Here is an 18,196-nt window from a genome sequence, read left to right on the forward strand (position 1 = left end):
CACCATGCAGGCGGCGGCGGCGGCTGTATCCGTGCCCTTCTTGCTGCTCTGCGCCCTGGGGACCTGTCCCCCGGCGGGCTGCGGCCGGGCAGGTAAGTTCACCGCCCTCTGTGGCTCCGGGACGTACCATTTTCCGGGCATCTTTGCAGCCCTCAGGCGCATTTGTAACGAGGCATCCCCATTTCCCGAGTGCGCAGGGAGATTTTTTTTGTTTTTTTAGAAGGGTGGAGAGAAGTGAAGCAAAAATACAGTGTGGATGCATTAGAAGCTTTAGGTCAAATGCCTGTTTTTCTTCTGAAGTAGAAGAGGAATGTGGAGGATGGGAGAGGGGTGCTCTGCTTCTGGGCCCCGGTCCTGGATGCTCTCAGATGAGCTGGTCCAAGGCTCTGCGTCTTGTGTCTCTGCATCCTTACCAGATGGGGTCCGGGAGGGAGGGGGAGGTGGGATCTTCATAAGGGAGACGTTGGACTGCAGGATGGACGAGTGTGGGTCAGGGTCATTATTTTCGCCTTTTCTCCCCAATTCCTCCTTCTCCCTTTCCTGCCTGGAGGAGACGCCTCGTTGACGGAGCTGGAGAGGAGGAAGGAAAACCGCTTCCTGGAGCGCCAGAGCATCGTGCCACTCCGGCTCATCTACAGCTCGGGCGAGGACGAAACTGGACACGACGCGCTCGATACGCGGGTGCGGGGCGACCCCGGCGGCGGGCAGGTGAGAGGAGTGGTGCTGGGGGTGGTCCTCCGCGCGGCCCGGCCCACCCCGACCCCGCGTTTGCTCTCCGTTGCCCTGGAGATGCAACGTCTTGGGTGAAACCAGTGCAATTCTAATGCGAGTCATGCGTGGCGCTCCCTGTGCAAAAAAGAAGAGAAAGGGGCGACAAACCCCCAAAGAGCCACAGGCCGGGGGCTTTGCTGGAGAGGAGTTTGTGCGGGTTGCCTCCAGTTGTGCGGCAACCTGAGCGAAGGGACGGAGACCCTCTCACCTCTGCCAGGCAAAAGCCATGCGTAGGCAAGAAGGGATATAATATTTGAGCAGGATTTGCATCATTATTATTGTTGTTGTGGTTGTTTTAATTTTCAAAGAGAAGACTTTATGTGATTTAAGCCAAGATTGGTACTGTAGGAAAATTGTAAAAACAAGCCTAGACATCCCTAACTAAACTCAAACCTTAAAATTAAGCTGAACTGCAAGGTTCTCAGCTCACTCAATTTGTGGACATCAGAGATGTAACCATTCACCTACACCTTCCAGAAAAGGTGTCCGGCTCCCCCCTTTCTTCATTGGTAGCAGTCCTCTTGGTGTAATTAGGGCCCTGTTGCTTATTGGGCATTTATACAGTATGTTTTAAAATAAAAATCTAACTACCGTTTACCCATATTTAGGTCAATATCACACATCCACAGATATACTTGAAAATTATTTTGAATTTACTGGTTAATTTAAGTAAATATTTTGGGGCTATGTCAGCATTTTTTGTATTTACATGTATCAATCTGGCAACCAGTTCACCCACCTGTAAGTACCTATTAAGGTAGAACTTGTTCCTGTAGTTGAAAATTTTGCACACTTCACTGAAGCAAGGGCAGGCTGGACATTTTCACATGTATAAATATATTCTTAATATTTTAAATGGATCTTGATGATGTGATACTCAGTAATTTATCTGTAAGTGTAAAATAAGTAAAAATAGAAAAATACTACTTAAATCTGTATTTGTAGCCAAGTACTTAATTCTGTTAACATTTTAACATGATAGAAATTAATTTAAAGGGCTATAGTAATATCCATTAGTTACATTATTATAGTAGAAAATCTAATATGCCAAGCATTAATGAAGAATCCCATCATTTGAATTGTTTGGTAAATACCTATTTTATTTATTTTTTATTTGAATTTGATTTACTTACTTGAATTAATGTTTGGTAAATACCTTTTCCATTTTGACTTTTTTCCATTGTAAAACTGAAGAAGCATAGGACACTGTCTTATTTTTCAATACATTAGAATTATTTCTGTAGAGGAATATTCTCACGCTCAGTTACAACTTTTGATTATAAAAAATTTCAAATACACACACAAAAGTAGACAGACTATTATAATGGACCCCCAGCTTCAACCATTAGCAACTCATAGCCAATCTCATTTTATCTACATCCTACCTATTTTTTCTCCCTTTCTGTATTATTTTGAAGCAAATCATATCATTTCATTTATAAAATTTCACTATGTACTTTTTTTTTTTTTTTTTTTTTTTTTTTGCGGTATGCGGGCCTCTCACTGTTGTGGCCTCTCCCGTTGCGGAGCACCGGCTCCGGACGCACAGGCCTAGCGGCCATGGCTCACGGGCTTAGTTGCTCCGCGGCATGTGGGATCTTCCCGGACCAGGGCACGAACCCGTGTCTCCTGCATCGGCAGGCAGATTCTCAACCACTGCGCCACCAGGGAAGCCCTCACTATGTACTTTTAAAAGATGAAGATTTTTTAGGAAATGTAACCATGATATTATCATAGCTAATATGTGTTAAAAATATGTAAATATATAAAATAGATATATAAATATTATATATATATTTAAGTTTGTTTGATCCAGGACCCAGATAATGTCTATAAACTGCAATTAGGTTTTTTTTTTGTTTTTAAAGTCCCTTTAATGCATGGTTTCCCCCTCCATTTCCTTGCTTTTTTCCATGCAGTTTATTCATTGAAGATGTGGGGTCTTTTATCCAGTAGAGTCTTTCACAATCTGAATTTTTACTGATATAGACAGTGCTTTAAAACAAGTCACAAAGAGTTTCTCAGAGAGGAAGAAAGTAGAGATGCAGAAAATGCTGCAGGATTGCACCTCTAAACTCCGGAGTCTCTGCCTCATGCTGGTGATGTCTTTAGGTACCCTCTGCCCTTCTCTGTGTTGGTAAAGACCGCCACTCTTGGACAACAGGCAGTCCTCCTTTTTCTCCCCATTTCTGAAATACCACTTCTGTAGATTTTTTTGGTTCATAGGCCTCTCTATTTGGGGCAGAAGATACTTGGGACCTGTGCAGCTTCTACTTCCTATAAGAATAAACCTCACTATTGAGAAGAATGACTGGCTTTTGGTGAGGTGTGAATGAATCGGTAGGATTTAGGTTAAACAGCGTGAGTAGATTATTCATTCAAGTCAGAAATGAGAGTGAAGATCCTGTCTTATCATCAAAGTAATTATGACAAGCAATTATCTCAGTGCTGGCACATGATGAGGTATACATAGTGCATCTGGTTGGATGCCTGGATCACCTGGGAGCTGTAGCAGTTTACCATGCTCCTCAACTAAAGTTAGTGATCACTGACTAGTAGGACTGAATCTGGCAGTTAGAGTTGTAAAGACTTAGTTGTCATAAGCCAACACTTCCTACAGTTAGGAAACTAAGGAGTGGTCCTGCAATTTGTCATTTCTTGTTTCGTTGAGAGCTGCCATTGAACCCCAAAACATAAGTTAATTCTGTATGGACCTTGTTATTTCTTTGGTGATTAATATAGATGGAATTTATACTCATAAATATGTTTAACAACTTCCTTTCTACTTCAGAAATAAAATTAGGATGTTTTTCTATCAGCTCACAAAGGTATATATTGATTTGTTTATTAAAAAGGCATTTATATACTTTAGCTCATACTGTGTACTAATTTTTTGCTAGACTGTGGGGATTAAGAGATAAAAGACTCAGTTCTAGCCTTTAAGGAATTTACAGACAAGTAAGAAGCTGGATGAATGGATAGGCAATTACACTCTGTACTTGTGTGTGATTTTCTGGAGGTGATCACAGAGAGCTGTGGAAGAGAGAAGACAGTGCTTAACCCAGGTGAGCAGTCAGGGCTCTCAGAGAGAGGTGTTATCTGAGCTGTGTTTTGAGGGTGAGTAGGAAGTGGCCAAATTAAAGGGAAGGGGTGGGCATATCAAACAGAAGGGGCAGGAGGTACGTGGGCATGTGACATCAAGACACATTTTAAACTGCAAATAGTTAGGATTTAAGGGATAGATGAAACAAAACAGGAAACCAGAAAATAGATGCTGCAGCACCTTCATGACTTGCTGAGGAATTTGGACTTGTCCTCAAAGCGATTCAAGGATTTCAGTAGGGAGGGTTACTGACCAGATTCATGTTGTCTTGGAATAACTCTAATTGTTAGAAATGAATAATCTTTTTTTTTTTTTTTTGCTGCATTGGGTCTTTGTTGTTGCACATGTGCTTTCTCTAGTTGTAGCAAGCGGGGGCTACTCTTCGTTGCGGTGCATGGGCTTCTCATTGCGGTGGCTTCTCATTGTGGAGCACAGGCTATAGGTGCGTGGGCTTTAGTAGTTGTGGCACGCGGGCTCAGTAGTTGTGGCTCGCGGGCTCTAGAGCACAGGCTCAGTAGTTGTGGCGCAGGTGCTTAGTTGCTCTGCAGCATGTGGGATCTTCCCAGACCAGGGATCGAACCTATGTCCCCTGAATTGGCAGGCAGATTCTTAACCACTGTGCCACCAGGGAAGTCCCAGAAATGAATTATCTTAATTTCAAAGGCTGAGTGAAAGTGGTTGTTCACTTTAATTCATTGTTAAATGCCAATTCACATACTCATTAAGCTTGTAAGAACTTAGTTACTAAGTATACTTAGCTGCTTAGTATAAATGAGTTAATATTTATAAAGCACTTAGTGCTGCATATTCTGTAAGCACTATATGAGTTTTTGTTAAATAACATTAACTCCCTCAGGCTGCTTGAGTACTGTTTAGAAATTTTATGACATTGCCCTAATGCAAAATGGTGCCCTAATTACCTGAATTTAACACATTCCCAGAAGTTACAAGTTACTCGAATTTACATAAGTGGAATCTTAACAATTGTAGAGATGGAAGGAATGTTATAAGTCATCTAATCTAATTCAAGAATCACTTCTCACCTGGTAAGATAGAGCCATTAACCTAGAGTAAGGAAACCAGCAATGTTTTACTTAATGTTTCAGAAAGCTCACAAGAACTGTGATGGCATAAAACACCTTAATTTTACTTTTAATGTGTCCTTACTTCAGTTTTCATCACTAAATGGAACTGCACAGTTATATTTTTGGAAAAAATTTTAATATTTTAGTTCTGTGGAAATACTGGCAGTTTGATTGGTGTGAAATAATCATTCTGTTTGTATGTGTCCATATTGTAAAAGATATCTTTACTATCTGGCCAGTTACTTGAACGCATACTTTATTTTTATCCTGAAGCAGATGATCAGCCCATACTGAAAGCTTATTGTGCCATGAAGTTCTAGAAATGGTAGTCAAAGAAATTATATTTGATTTTGGGTAACGTTGCTGTCCTAAAGATTGTCTGCCTAGTCTGAAGTAATTTCAGTCCTGTAAAATAGCACTCAGAACTAGAATATTCAAAGTATTCAGTCTTCCTTTCCTCTGACTTGAAATTTTTTGTGCTAAAAAAATTGTATGTTGCAGATAATAGGATAAAATATATTTTTAACTGGACACCCATATGGGCAGGATATCACCTACTGAGTCCTACTGTTGGTTTGATACTGATGATCACATAATTTCTGTTTTTAAGAGTAAGCACCTTGGGGCTTCCCTGGTGGCGCAGTGGTTGGGAGTCCCCCTGCCGATGCAGGGGATGCGGGTTCGTGCCCCGGTCCGGGAGGATCCCGCATGCCGTGGAGCCACTGGGCCCGTGAGCCGTGGCTGCTGGACCTGCGCGTCCGGAGCCTGTGCTCTGCGGAGGGAGGCCGCAGCGGTGAGAGGCCCCAGCGGTGAGGCCCCCCGTACTGAAAAAAAAAAAAAAAAAAAAAAAAGTAAGCACCTTAATGGTTACTCCTTTTTTGCTAGCCAAGCGTGATAGTTTTACTGTAGCATCAGAGGTTATTTGGTGGTTTATTTTGCTGTGTGGTCACCCCATGCATTTTCAATAATTTGTTTTGCAGCCAGTAATCGCTTTTCTCTACAAGTAGCAGAATTTCTTTTTGTCAGAAGTCTTTATTGCCAGTGAACAGAGGCTACTTATTTTTCTATCTCATTCCTTGGAAAGTGTTGTGAGCTTCTCAAGTAGTCAAGTGCCAAGAACATAGATCTACCATTTATTATAGTTTTGATAATCAGTAATGAATGGGGAAAATGCAGGATGGTTGCAGGATGGCAAGCAGTAGCTGTGCTCCATTCGTGTTTTTAAAAATTAATTAATTAATTAATTTTTGGCTGCGTTGGGTCTTTGTTGCTGTGCGCGGGCTTTTCTCTAGTTGCGGCGAGCGAGGGCTGCTCTGTTGCGGTGCGTGGGCTTCTCATTGCGGTGGCTTTTCTTGTTGCGGAGCACGGGCTCTAGGCAGGGGGCGTCAGTAGTTGTGACACGCAGGCTCAGTAGTTGTGGTTCACGGGCTCTAGAGCGCAGGCTCAGTATTTGTTGCGCATGGGCTTAGTTGCACTGCAGCATGTGGGATCTTCCTGGACCAGGGCTTGAACCCATGTCCCCTGCTTGGGCAGGCGGATTCTTAACCACTGTGCCACCAAGGAAGTGCCTGTGCTCTGTTCTTATGAATATAATTATCCATATGCCTAAGCATGGATGAGCTGTACTTAAAATTGGGTTGTTTCACTTGGGAGCACTGAGTCAGCTTAACCATAAGTTGTCTGCAGTAATGCTTCCCTGGCGGAAAAGGACTCCTAGGAATTACAGTTTTAGAAGTATTTTGCAAGGATAGCACAAACATCTCTTTTTTTCTTAATGTGCATTTGTTAAACCTAAGTAGCTCAATATTGATAAAGTTTGCCACCAATCAAAACTTTGTTCCACCGCCATAAATAGGAAGGAGACATTTCCCAGCACATTTTTATTCTCCTGTCAACCTTCTCTTACAGTTAAATAGTTAAAAGTAAATAAAATTTAGAATTGTAGGAGTTTTCCTCACATCTTGCTTTTAGTCTATGAGATCCCAATTTGTATTTATTTCTTTTGGGCATCTTTGAAATTCTGCCCAGTGGTTTTACCGTGCACAGAAGAACCTTGTCTTTCATTGCTTCTTTACAGCTACACATGGAAAACTATGAATGACTCTAAAAGCTTATGGGATGTTACAAATTGTCCTTAAGTTTTATTTCTTTTCTCTTATTTCAAAGAATGCCAAGTGTTCTATCATTTTTAATGATTAAAGCTCCTTTTAAAAGTACATGGAGGGAGGTGTGCTGTCTTGTCATATAGGGTTAGTAGTACTCTATAACTCCAGTGGGGCCCAGATATTGCCACATTTATCATTGAGGATTATGGATAAGCCCCAAAGGGAAAAAGGATGTTTTTAAAAAGAGTGGGGGAGAGCACAAGAAGAGGAAGAGACCTTGAGGAGAATGGCAAGAAGGAGGAAGGAAAGAGAAACCAGGAAAAGAGAAATACTTATAATAGTGTTGTCATGTCATAGTATACACTAAAATATTTAATAATATTTAATAAATATTTAATAAATGGTAACTCATGTGGTTAATTTTTATGTGCTGAATAGTTTTCTGAGTACTCTTGATCTGTACAAACTCATTGCATCCTCATAAGAATCATGTGACAGGTAATATTTAGCTGCAAAATCACAAAGCTGGTAGGTAACGGAGAGGGTATTTGAACCCAGACACTTCAGCTTCACTGCACTGCCTATGTGCTGAAGCACTAGGCTAACCTGGCCTTAGCACAGGAGGTCACCAACATTTCCTTAGATATCTTTCAATGGCACTGGGGTAAAAGATGTCTTACATCTGTCCCATTGGAACTATATATTTCTTGCAGCACTTGAAAATGTTTTTAAAAGTTGTATAGTAGTAAAGAAACTTGCAGAACACAGTAGGAATGCTTCATTTCTACTACCTTGAGAATAAGAATGGAATATATAAAGATATTTAACATTTAAAAGGTTAGAAACACCTCTCAAAGGATGTGTGTTTTGTTTTGGAACTGCATGTGAACATTGATTGTTATAATCTTTCTTCGTAAATCAAAGATTTCAGGATCCAGTTGTCAGTATCAAAATTATACATGCTCTTCTTCTGCTTTAAGTTTCATAAAGCAGAAACATGAAATGCTAAAAAGGAATCCGTGTTTGTGTATCCTTCTCCAAATGAAAAGATACAAAATATATTTTGTGTCTTCATAGAACAAGTAGCTCTAGAGTCCCAGATGTCAAACCATTCAGGTCAAAGACATATGTAATAATAATAACCAAAATGATAGCTTCTGTGAACATCTAGCTGGATGTGTTTACTTTGGTAATAAAAGCATTAGAAAGCACATATTGAGGGAAAGAGTTGAAAAGAATAATTAATATTTACTGAATATTTACCATGTGTTAGACACTGTGCTGAGCGATTTGCATGTGTTATCTCTCATTATGAGGTAGATATTATTATACCCATTTTATAGATGAGGAAAGTGAGGCTTAAGGAAGCTAATTAACCAGCCCAAGATCATACAACTGACAAGTAGTAGAATTGGGTTAAGAATTCTCAAAGAAAATGTTAGAGATCCACATAAAATAAGCCTCTTGTAATCTTTCTTACTTATTTAACATGTGGTTACTGTGTCATCTATGTACTGGAACAAACCTAACATTTCTTTAAAACTCTTGGCCCTGCCCTGGTCTCCTCCCTCACTAGCTTCATTCAGGGGTGAATTGATGTCCTGTTTCACACTTGTTATATGTCTTCATTTCTAGAAATGGGTATAATTTCTACCTCTACCTCAGATATTCTTTTAACCACATGGAAATATCTGAATCTTCTAAATGGCAGCAGAGAACATCTGCGCTCTGAAGACTTGTTGGAGTTTAATCTGCCAGAAATTCACTTAACAGAAACTATTTATGGAGAATTATCATCTATTCCTCCATAGTGCATTCTGGGGTGGGAGTATTTTTAAAAGTCTCTCCAGGGGATTCCAGTTTGTACCCAGGGTCTAGGAGCTCTTTGTATTCTCAAGGTTTAAGATATTTTTTTCTTAAATCTCCTTGGATTTCAGTTAGTCACAAGGGAGTTTGGTATCTGAATTGGTATCAGTTTTCTCAGTCACTTCCCTGACCTCTTCAATCACCTTCCAGGCTTTTTCTAAAGGATATTTTGAAGGACATTGTAAGAAATATTCCTGAGAAACCAGTTACATTATTCATTGAAGTCTCGGAGAACATTACACATGGTGTCTCAGCATGACCAAGAGGAGAGATTTATCTTGTAACTGTGTTTCCTTCCTTTACTTGGATGCCAAAAGTTTCAAGGCGAATTGTGTCCTCCTCCAAAGCGGAAATCCCAGCATAAGTTTTTCAGGCTCCGGACGCGCAGGCTCAGCGGCCATGGCTCACGGGCCCAGCCGCTCCGCGGCATGTGGGATCTTCCCCGACCAGGGCGCGAACCCGTGTCCCCTGCATTGGCAGGTGGACTCTCAACCACTGTGCCACCAGGGAAGCCCCCCAGCATAAGTTTTAATAGCAGCTTCACTCCTAGCTCATTGTCCTGTTCCTTCTCATCATCCCCATTTCAATGCAAAAGTCATCCGAAATCTCTCTCGACTAGTGATAATTATCAATCTGGGAAGTCATATCTGTGCACATTTTAAAGCACATGTTGGACTAAAATAAATTTTAGGCTTAAAAAAAGTGATCTCAAGAGGTTTCCTCTGTCCACTTTTCTAAAGTATTCCCATTCCACTCCCCTCCTTGTCACCATTAGTCTTTTTTCTTCCTAACACTTGACATTCTTTTTAACGATTGACTTGTTTATTGTCTTTCTTTCAGTATGCCATCACTGGATGGTAAACTACATGAGAATAGTGATCTTGTCTGTTCCATCACCACACATCTCCATGCCTAGAGCAGTGACTGGCACAGAGTTGGTACTTAATAAATATTTATTGAATTAAAGAGTTTTCTGTCTCCCCTGGGTTCCTCATCTACTTAAAAATTTTATAAAAATTTTATTTTATCTTGTAATTGTCCACATAAAAGAAGCTGAAATCTTTTTTGGGATAAGTTTGGGCTCCATATGAATAAATTCATGAATCATTTTAGTCTTTTCAAATATTGAATTTACAACCCCTTTGATAATTACAATTATTTGACACAGAAATGGAGTTCAATATGCTGTATTTTAAAAAATATGAAAACATCATGTAGAAAAACTGATTTTAAACTTCTAGGTGTCCTTTACTTTTTGATTTTACCTTTTGAGTTGCTTTTAAGACAAAAATCTGTTTTCCCCAGAGCAGAGTATTATATATAGCTTGATTTTGAAGATAAAATTTAAAATGTTGTACCATGATTCAGAAATATCAGCAGTTCTAAAGCTAGACAGAGAAAGAGTAAGGAGCTTAATCCTTCCCTCCCCCTGCCTCATCCTGTCTCACAATCTATTTGTTGTTTGTATTGAAACAGACTCATATTCATCTGTAAGGGTAAATCAACATTTTTATTCTTTTTAAAAATTAATTTTGTATGAGGGGATTTTAGCACTTAGCAATAGTTGCCCTTTTGCTGCATTTTTTTTTTTTTAGATGACTCTTTGAAGATGGGAAATAGATGATACTTCTCTGAAGCTAGACCTCAAGAGCTCACATTTTGCAAGTCGTTTTAAAATTTTCTGCCCAAGGCAGTAGAACTGGTTGACCGTTTTCTTCGACCTCTTATTCTGTTTGGCACTGAATCATGCCTCTGGTTGGTCAATTTCTATTCTTATGTAAATTTTTTGTTTGTTTTTTCCAGTTTGCCTTTTAAGCAGGCTTCTTTGGGAGAAATTTCCTTCATTTCCTCCTCTAGTGAGGTGAGGATTTTGGGGTCAGGCTGGTACACACCAGTTGTTACTGCTGGTCAGAGCTCAAGCTTTGCTCTCAGTGGTTTATCCTTCTTCGGATTAGATAACAAGATGCTGCATAGAGAGCTGCCACTTCATAGACCTGGTGTCCATGAATTCCCTGGTGGATTTTTAATGCCTTTGGACTATCCTGTCAGGAGTCTGGCCTGGAACCTAGCCGTGGATCCATAGCAGTCAAGGTTATGCAGGGTAGTATTAACCTAGGGTAGACTGGAGTTGGAGCAGTTTGCAGAAGAGTAATCTTGGGTCATCAGAACATGGGGCAGGAGCAGGCTGTGGGTAAAAAGGCAGTGGAAGGCGAGGCTCAGGGAAATTTAAAAAAAAATCAGGTCTAGAGAGAAGATACTGGGTCCACTGTGCCAGCTCAGTCCAGTAATCTCCTGGCTCAACTAGAGAGAGTGACCTGAAAAAGTCTGAGACACTTTCTGTGTTTTTGATCTCAGCCCATTGAGGTTTCAGTGGTTGGCTCCACTCTTGACTGAGGTCTCGTGTTTTTAAAGAGAACCATGTGTGTTTTAGCCAGCCTTGTTCTAATGGCCCTTGGGATTGTTTCCATGCCGTCATGAGCTTTAAGTGTTTGGTTCAGAGGGAGGGACCACTTTCTCCTCCTTCTCACCTCTACTCCTCTCCCCCTACCTCTTCCTCCACTTCATTCTCTTCCTTCTCCGCCTCCTATTCCTCCTCCTTCTTCTCTTTCTTTTCCTCCTCCTCTTCCTCCTCTTCTTCTCCTCCTTCCTATTCTTCTTCTTCTTTATTCCTTATTTTCCCTCCTTCCTTCCTCCTGCAAGATCATATTCTTCACTGGTCTTGTCTAAGGCTCTGCAGGCTAGTGGGAGGGGGCTTTCAGGGGCCCACTCTTTTCCCCATTAACGTAGTTCAGACTGCAGACTGTGCCTGTCCTGGATCAGGAGATGATGCTTACATAAAGATTGATTTCCTAACTCATGTGACAGCTGATGCTCTGAAATATCACACTTAGTTTGTGCAAAATGAGCAACAAGCTCATTTTACATGGCATGTGGTACGTGTTTTAAAAAATGTATGTTAATAGTGGTAGAGTCCTTGTAAGTGGTAATTTGGAAAATTTGTTCTTATTGAGATGGATAATTTTGGTGTCAGTCTCCATTTGCTATAAATAGTGGGTTATTTTCAAGATTAGTTTGGTATCACCTGCAGTTTAGCAATAGTTAGGAGTACTTTGATGTGCTTTTCAATAAAACTTTAGGAAAGTGTTTAAGAAGAAGAATGGGAAAATTGTTTTTACAGATACATTAACAAATTTACCATTGTGTCAAGTAATCAAGCCATCATCATTTCTTAGAAAGAGTTTTATTGACTATGATAGAAACTTAAACATCTTTGAAGATAATGGAAGTTTTGATGCAGGACAGGAAAATCGTTCTTGTTTTACAAAAGTATACGGCTTGTTTAGCTAAAAATAGCATTGCTTTTTTTCAAACTGATTTCCTCATAAAAGTACCTGAAAGCTTGGACAGATATTGATTGATAAGAAGGCGGGCAAAATTCAAGTTGTGTTCATTGCTATCACCAAAGGTGAAGCCATTTCTGACTGGATGAGTGACTAGAGACAAGGCTATTTCAAACCATGGTGTGTAGCAACTTTTGTTGGTCCTCAGCATCCTCTGGGGTAAAAAGAGGTGCTGAGATACTATGAATTTTTCATTTAATTTAATTTCTGAGGTAAGTATAGCATGATGTCCTTATAGTTCTTAATTATCTTGCATGGACAATGTTCTCTCATAATTAATGAAGGGAAGGTACTATTCATTTATAACTTAAGCAATTTAATATGAAATCTACTTGAGGTCATTGACAAATGAGTTTTTTAGGACTTTTTTAAAGTGTTCTGATTATGAAATCATGAAGTTTGCAGTTGTCTCATGGTGATGGGGTAAGAATTATTTCAATTTAATTTAGGGAAAAACATGGTTGTGAGGGCATAAATTTAAAAAATCCATTTTTATTTCTTCCCAGCGTTGAGCTCAGACCCTTGTACATAGTAAGTGCTCAAAAAGCAAACGAGAACTGGATGACATCATTGATGCCATGACTTAGAGAGCCCTGTTCCATTCTTATGCCTCTAGACCCCTGTTGTTATATGCGGTTTTCCCTGGTCGATTATTTTTTTTCTTTTCTCTCATCTCTTTCTTTTCTCATTTCTCAGTTCAGGCTCTGTCACGTTCCTGTTGCCTCTTTCCATTTATCATTTTCCTGTGAACATAGCCTTGCTCTGTTCACTTTCCCTAGGACCCTTGGTTTATTTTGTATTTTTTCCCCTGCTTTCTTTCTGTCAAATACCTCTTTTTCTCTTAGCAACTAAAGTAAAAACAAGTCTCTGAAAGGTTATTTATATTCAGTGTTGGGAACCATCCCTGTTGCCTGTTGCTGGACTGACTTATTTTGGGATTTGAAAAATGTGTTATAGTTCAACAAGCTTCCCACTCTACTACTTACCTTTAAACCTGTTTTTAATGTGGTTTTTCTTTTTCATTTGTTGTTTCTTTTGTTCCCCTTAAATTGTCCCTCATTCATTCCCTCCTTTGGGTGTGGATTGCAGTGAGTTTCATTTCTGCTCTTTGCTGTTGGAATAGTCGCCTTCTGAGAATCATTCTCCTTGTTCTCACTGCTCATAATCCCCTGGACTTCAACTCTGAGTTATGTGTCTGGTCCATCCTCCACAACTGCTGAGCGTGTCAGTTCTCAGAGTCTTCCAGAGGGGTCCATTGCTCCATTGCTGCAGGATTCAGACTCAGCATTGAGCAATGACGAGGCACTTTTACAGGTATACTAATAGTTCAACTTGCCTCACAGGCTTGGCATAAAATTATTCCTGCTTGTGTGTGTGTGTTGGTGCAGGGGTATTGGTCTACTGATCATTTGAGTGGGTTAATAGAAGGTGTCCCCATGAGATGGACTCTAATGTTGGGCTGAAACTTTGTCATTCGTTTTCACCATTACTTGTTCACTGCTTAACACTCTGCCTGATGGATAGGTGGTATTCAGCCAATATTTACGGTCTGCCTTTGTTTCAATTTTCAATCTCAAAGTTGCAGAAAAAGTGTTTTGTGACCATTTATGTTCTTCTGATGTATTTCCAACCATCACAGTATTTCTTTCTTCCAGATTGTTAAAATCTTTTGTTGGGATGGGTTCGAGAGGAGCACGGTCCTCCTTCCACATTTATACCTTATCACTGACCTCTTTCTTCCCCTTCCCTCCGCGTACATTCTTATTTTTTTATTATTTAAAAAAATATTTTTTTTCCTCCATGTACATTCTTGCCGGCCCGACAGAGCCACCCTGTCTATATAGAACTCCCAGGTTCTGTGAGGATCCCATCATGGTAAGCACCTGAACTGCAGTAGCTGTCCCCCTTGCTTCACGTGTGAGGCAGGGCCATGAGGATAGGAGAGAGAAGCCTGGAGAAAGCAGTGGGAACTTGGACAATGATTGGCAGACTGATATTCTACCATATAAAGCCGCCTTGCTATCTCCCGGCTGCTTTAATCACTGTGACAAAATCATTCATGTCAGTTTCTAGCCCTGTCTCTCCCAACACAAATAAATCCAAGGTATTTAACCTTTGTGTGTGACTTTATTCATCAGACTTTGCCATTTGCTGCCTGGAGCTGCATTTTCTTTAAGACAATGATGTCTGTCTTCTGGGAAAGTGACGTATAGTATTTCTGATAGTTCTGAACTCGTATGACATATTTAGCTAAGGAGTTTTTCTGATTTTTGTTCGTGGAGTTTTGATTTTTTTTTTTTTTTGAACCAAGTACAGCATCCTCTTTCTTTTTTCTCCCTGTAACTAAGCCTCCAATACTTTCTTGCCTAATATTTTGTTTTATTTTTATTTTTTTTCTCAATCTTTACCTCCCTATTGTGGACTAACAAGTTAATATAAAATATTTACTTTCTGGAACTTCCCTGGCCATCCAGTGGTTAAAACTCTGCACTTCCACTGCAGGGAGCATGGGTTCAATCCCTGGTTGGGGAACCAAGATCCCACATGCCAAGTGGCAAAAAACAAACAAACAAAACTCCAGGGAATTATGCTGAATAAAAAATATTTACTTTCTTTATTTCTTAGGTGGTAGATACTACTCTTATAGAACCATTACTCTGTGAAACCTCCATGTTCTAAAAGATCTGCACATTTGATTTAAATCAGAAAACACACCACTTGAGAATAGCCACTTTGGTATAAGTAGAGACGCTAGAGAGGGATGGCACTCTGAGGTGTTTTCAAGCATTAATATCTTAGTGTGAATGAAGGATTGATTTTTTTTTTTTTTTTTTTTGTGGTATGCGGGCCTCTCACTGTTGTGGCCTCTCCCGTTGCGGAGCACAGGCTCCGGACGCGCAGGCTCAGCGGCCATGGCTCACGGGCCCAGCCGCTCCGCGGCATGTGGGATCTTCCCGGACCGGGGCACGAACCCGTATCCCCTGCATCGGCAGGCGGATTCTCAACCACTGCGCCACCAGGGAAGCCCAAGGATTGATTTTTTTTGACTTATTTATTTATTTATTTATTTTTGGCTGTGTTGGGTCTTCATTTCTGTGCGAGGGCTTGCTCTAGTTGTGGCAAGTGGGGGCCACTCTTCATCGTGGTGCTCAGTCCTCTCACTATCACGGCCTCTCTTGTTGTGGAGCACAGGCTCCAGACGCGCAGGCTCAATAGTTGTGGCTCACGGGCCTTGTTGCTCCGCGGCATGGGGGTTCTTCCCAGACCAGGGCTCGAACCCATGTCCCCTGCATTAGCAGGCAGATTCTCTACCACTGCACCACCAGGGAAGCCCTCTGAAGGATTGATCTTAAAGTAGGTTTATGATCAGAAAAGGAAAGTAAGGGCTTGTGTCAGGAAGGGGGTCCCACGTCAGAATGTTGAGATTAAGTAACTGGCCCACAAAAATGAACTCTTTAACATGACTTCAGCTGATTTAGTATAATCAGCTGACTTTTCATGACTTCAGCTGATTTAGTATAATCTCAGGAACAAAATAATTCATATTTTCATTATATATAGTTATTAGGCCATTATTGAAATATAATTTGCATACCACAGAATTCACCCATTTAACAATAGTGTACAATTCAAAGTTTATTAGTATATTCAAGCAGTTGTGCAAGCGTCACCATAGTCAGTTTTAAACATTTTCCTCACCTTAAAAAGAAACCCCTTACTCATTCCCCAGACTCTCTCCTGCCCTGCCTATCTGCATCCCCAGCCCTGGGCAACCACTAATCTACTTTCTGTCTTTATAGCTTTGCCTATTCTAGACATTTCATAAAATGGAATCATAAACTATCTGGTCTTTTGTGACTGGCTTCTGTTACTTAGCATAATGATTTCAAGGTTTATCCATGTTGTAGCATACGTTTTTGCCTCATTCCTTTTTAAAAAAAAATTATTTATTTTATTTATTTATTTTTGTCTGCATTGGGTCTTCGTTGCTGCGCCCAGGCTTTCTCTAGTTGCAGCGAGCGGGGGCTACTCTTTGTTGTGGTATGTGGACTTCTCGTTGCAGTGGCTTCTCTTTGTTGTGGAGCACAGGCTCTAGGGGTGTGGGCTTCAGTAGTTGTGACATGCAGTCTCAGTAGTTGTGGCTCACAGGCTCTAGAATGCCAGCTCAGTAGTTGAGGCCCAGGGGCTTAGTTGCTCCGCAGCATGTGGGAATCTTCCTGGACCAGGGCTCGAACCTGTGTCCCCTGAATTGGCAGGCAGATTCTTAACCACTGCACCACCAGGGAAGTCCCCTCATTCCTTTTTATTGATGAATAACATCCATTATTTATCCATTCACTTTGATGGAGATTTGGGTTGTTTCCACTTTGGGGAAATCATGAATAATACTGCTATGAACATTTGTGTTAAAGTTTTCCTATGAACAAGTGAAAACACACACATACACCAAAGATCAAAACGAATGTGTTGTGAAATAATACTTATTCTTGAAGCAAACAGTGTATGCTTTTCATTCTACTCTGTTCTTTGTCATTTTCTAAAAAATCCTGGCATGGTTCACTAAAGTGATTTCAGAGCCCTTCTAATGGGTCATGATCTGATCCACAGTTTAAAAAACTGTCCTACAGGATTCCTGATAGAGGAGCCTAGCAGTACCTGTGAGGCAGCTCTGGCTAAGGTTTTAAAGATTGAGTCATGTGCCTCCTGGCAGCTTCCAGCTGTTAATTTTTGTTTCTTGTAGTTTTCTTGCCAACAGTATTAAAGACATGTCTATGGTTGTGTTACTCACCCCTGAGCTGTTATGTGTGGCATCAGTGAAATCAAGCACGTGAAGGTGCATATGAAAATTTCTTCAAGACAACTTTTGTTACTTTTTTTAATTTTAAAAAGTTTATGTTTTGAAATAGTTTAAATATACCAAAAAGTAGATAGAATAATGTGACAGACTTTGATTTTCAGTCTCTTATCTTGATACAGGTAAAGTAATTGCATTCATTCCTTTTTATTGCTGTCTGGCTTTCCATTTTATAAACCTACCCTCATCTATGTATTTATTTTCCTATTAATGGCATTTATAGATTGACCCTGATTTTTTGATGTTATAAGCAGTGTATGCCATTAATGCATACATGTGCGTGTGTTTCTGTGGGGCATATATTTGGAAGTGAAATTGTTGATTCTTAGGGGTTGTCCCTTCTCAACTTCTCCACATACTGACAAATCACACAATGACATACCAATTTATACTCCACCCATGGTGCATGAGAATTTCTGTGTATCCCCATCTTTATCATCATTTGGAATCATAAGACTTTAAAATTTCTAACAATATTATGGGTGTGAAATAGTGTCTGATTACTTTGCTTTCAATTTCCCTGATGACTAATGAGGTAGAGCACCTTTGGTAATCTGTATTTCTTCCTTTGAATGGCCTAGTTATATACTTTCCCCATTTTTCAAGTGTCTTTTTCTTATTGATTTACAGGCATTTTAAGTATGTTATGGATTCTTTCCTATTATTGTTTATCTCTGTTGCAAATACTTTAAAAATTGTGGCTTATCTATTCATTCTCATGGTATCTTTTGTTGTAACAGATTTAAAAAAATTTTCTTGGTGTTATCCGTATCGATTCTTTTCTTCACGATTGTGTTTATGTATTACTGTACTATTGCCAAATCTACTATAGTTTTAGAATAAGTCTTTATTTTTAGTAAAACGACTCCCTGATCTATAGTTTTCTTCTAAGAAAGTATTGTAGGATGGTGATTAAGAGTTTGAGAGCCTTGGGCTTCCCTGGTGGCTCAGTGGTTGAGAGTCCGCCTGCCGATGCAGGGGACGCGGGTTCGTGCCCCGGTCCGGGAAGA

General features: G+C 40.2%; 1 protein-coding gene across 1 annotated transcript in view; it reads left to right on the plus strand.

The window, feature by feature from the left end:
* The first annotated feature begins 310 nt into the window (after positions 1-310).
* ADAM22 (ADAM metallopeptidase domain 22) overlaps positions 311-18,196 on the plus strand; it is a 239,546-nt gene continuing 221,660 nt past the window's right edge. Inside the window, 2 exon segments of the mRNA XM_067042476.1 lie at positions 311-449; positions 452-708. Coding sequence (XP_066898577.1) covers positions 311-449; positions 452-708 — 396 coding nt within the window.

The sequence above is a fragment of the Kogia breviceps genome, chromosome 9, assembly GCF_026419965.1.
Source record: "Kogia breviceps isolate mKogBre1 chromosome 9, mKogBre1 haplotype 1, whole genome shotgun sequence".
Taxonomy (NCBI): Eukaryota; Metazoa; Chordata; class Mammalia; order Artiodactyla; family Physeteridae; genus Kogia; species Kogia breviceps.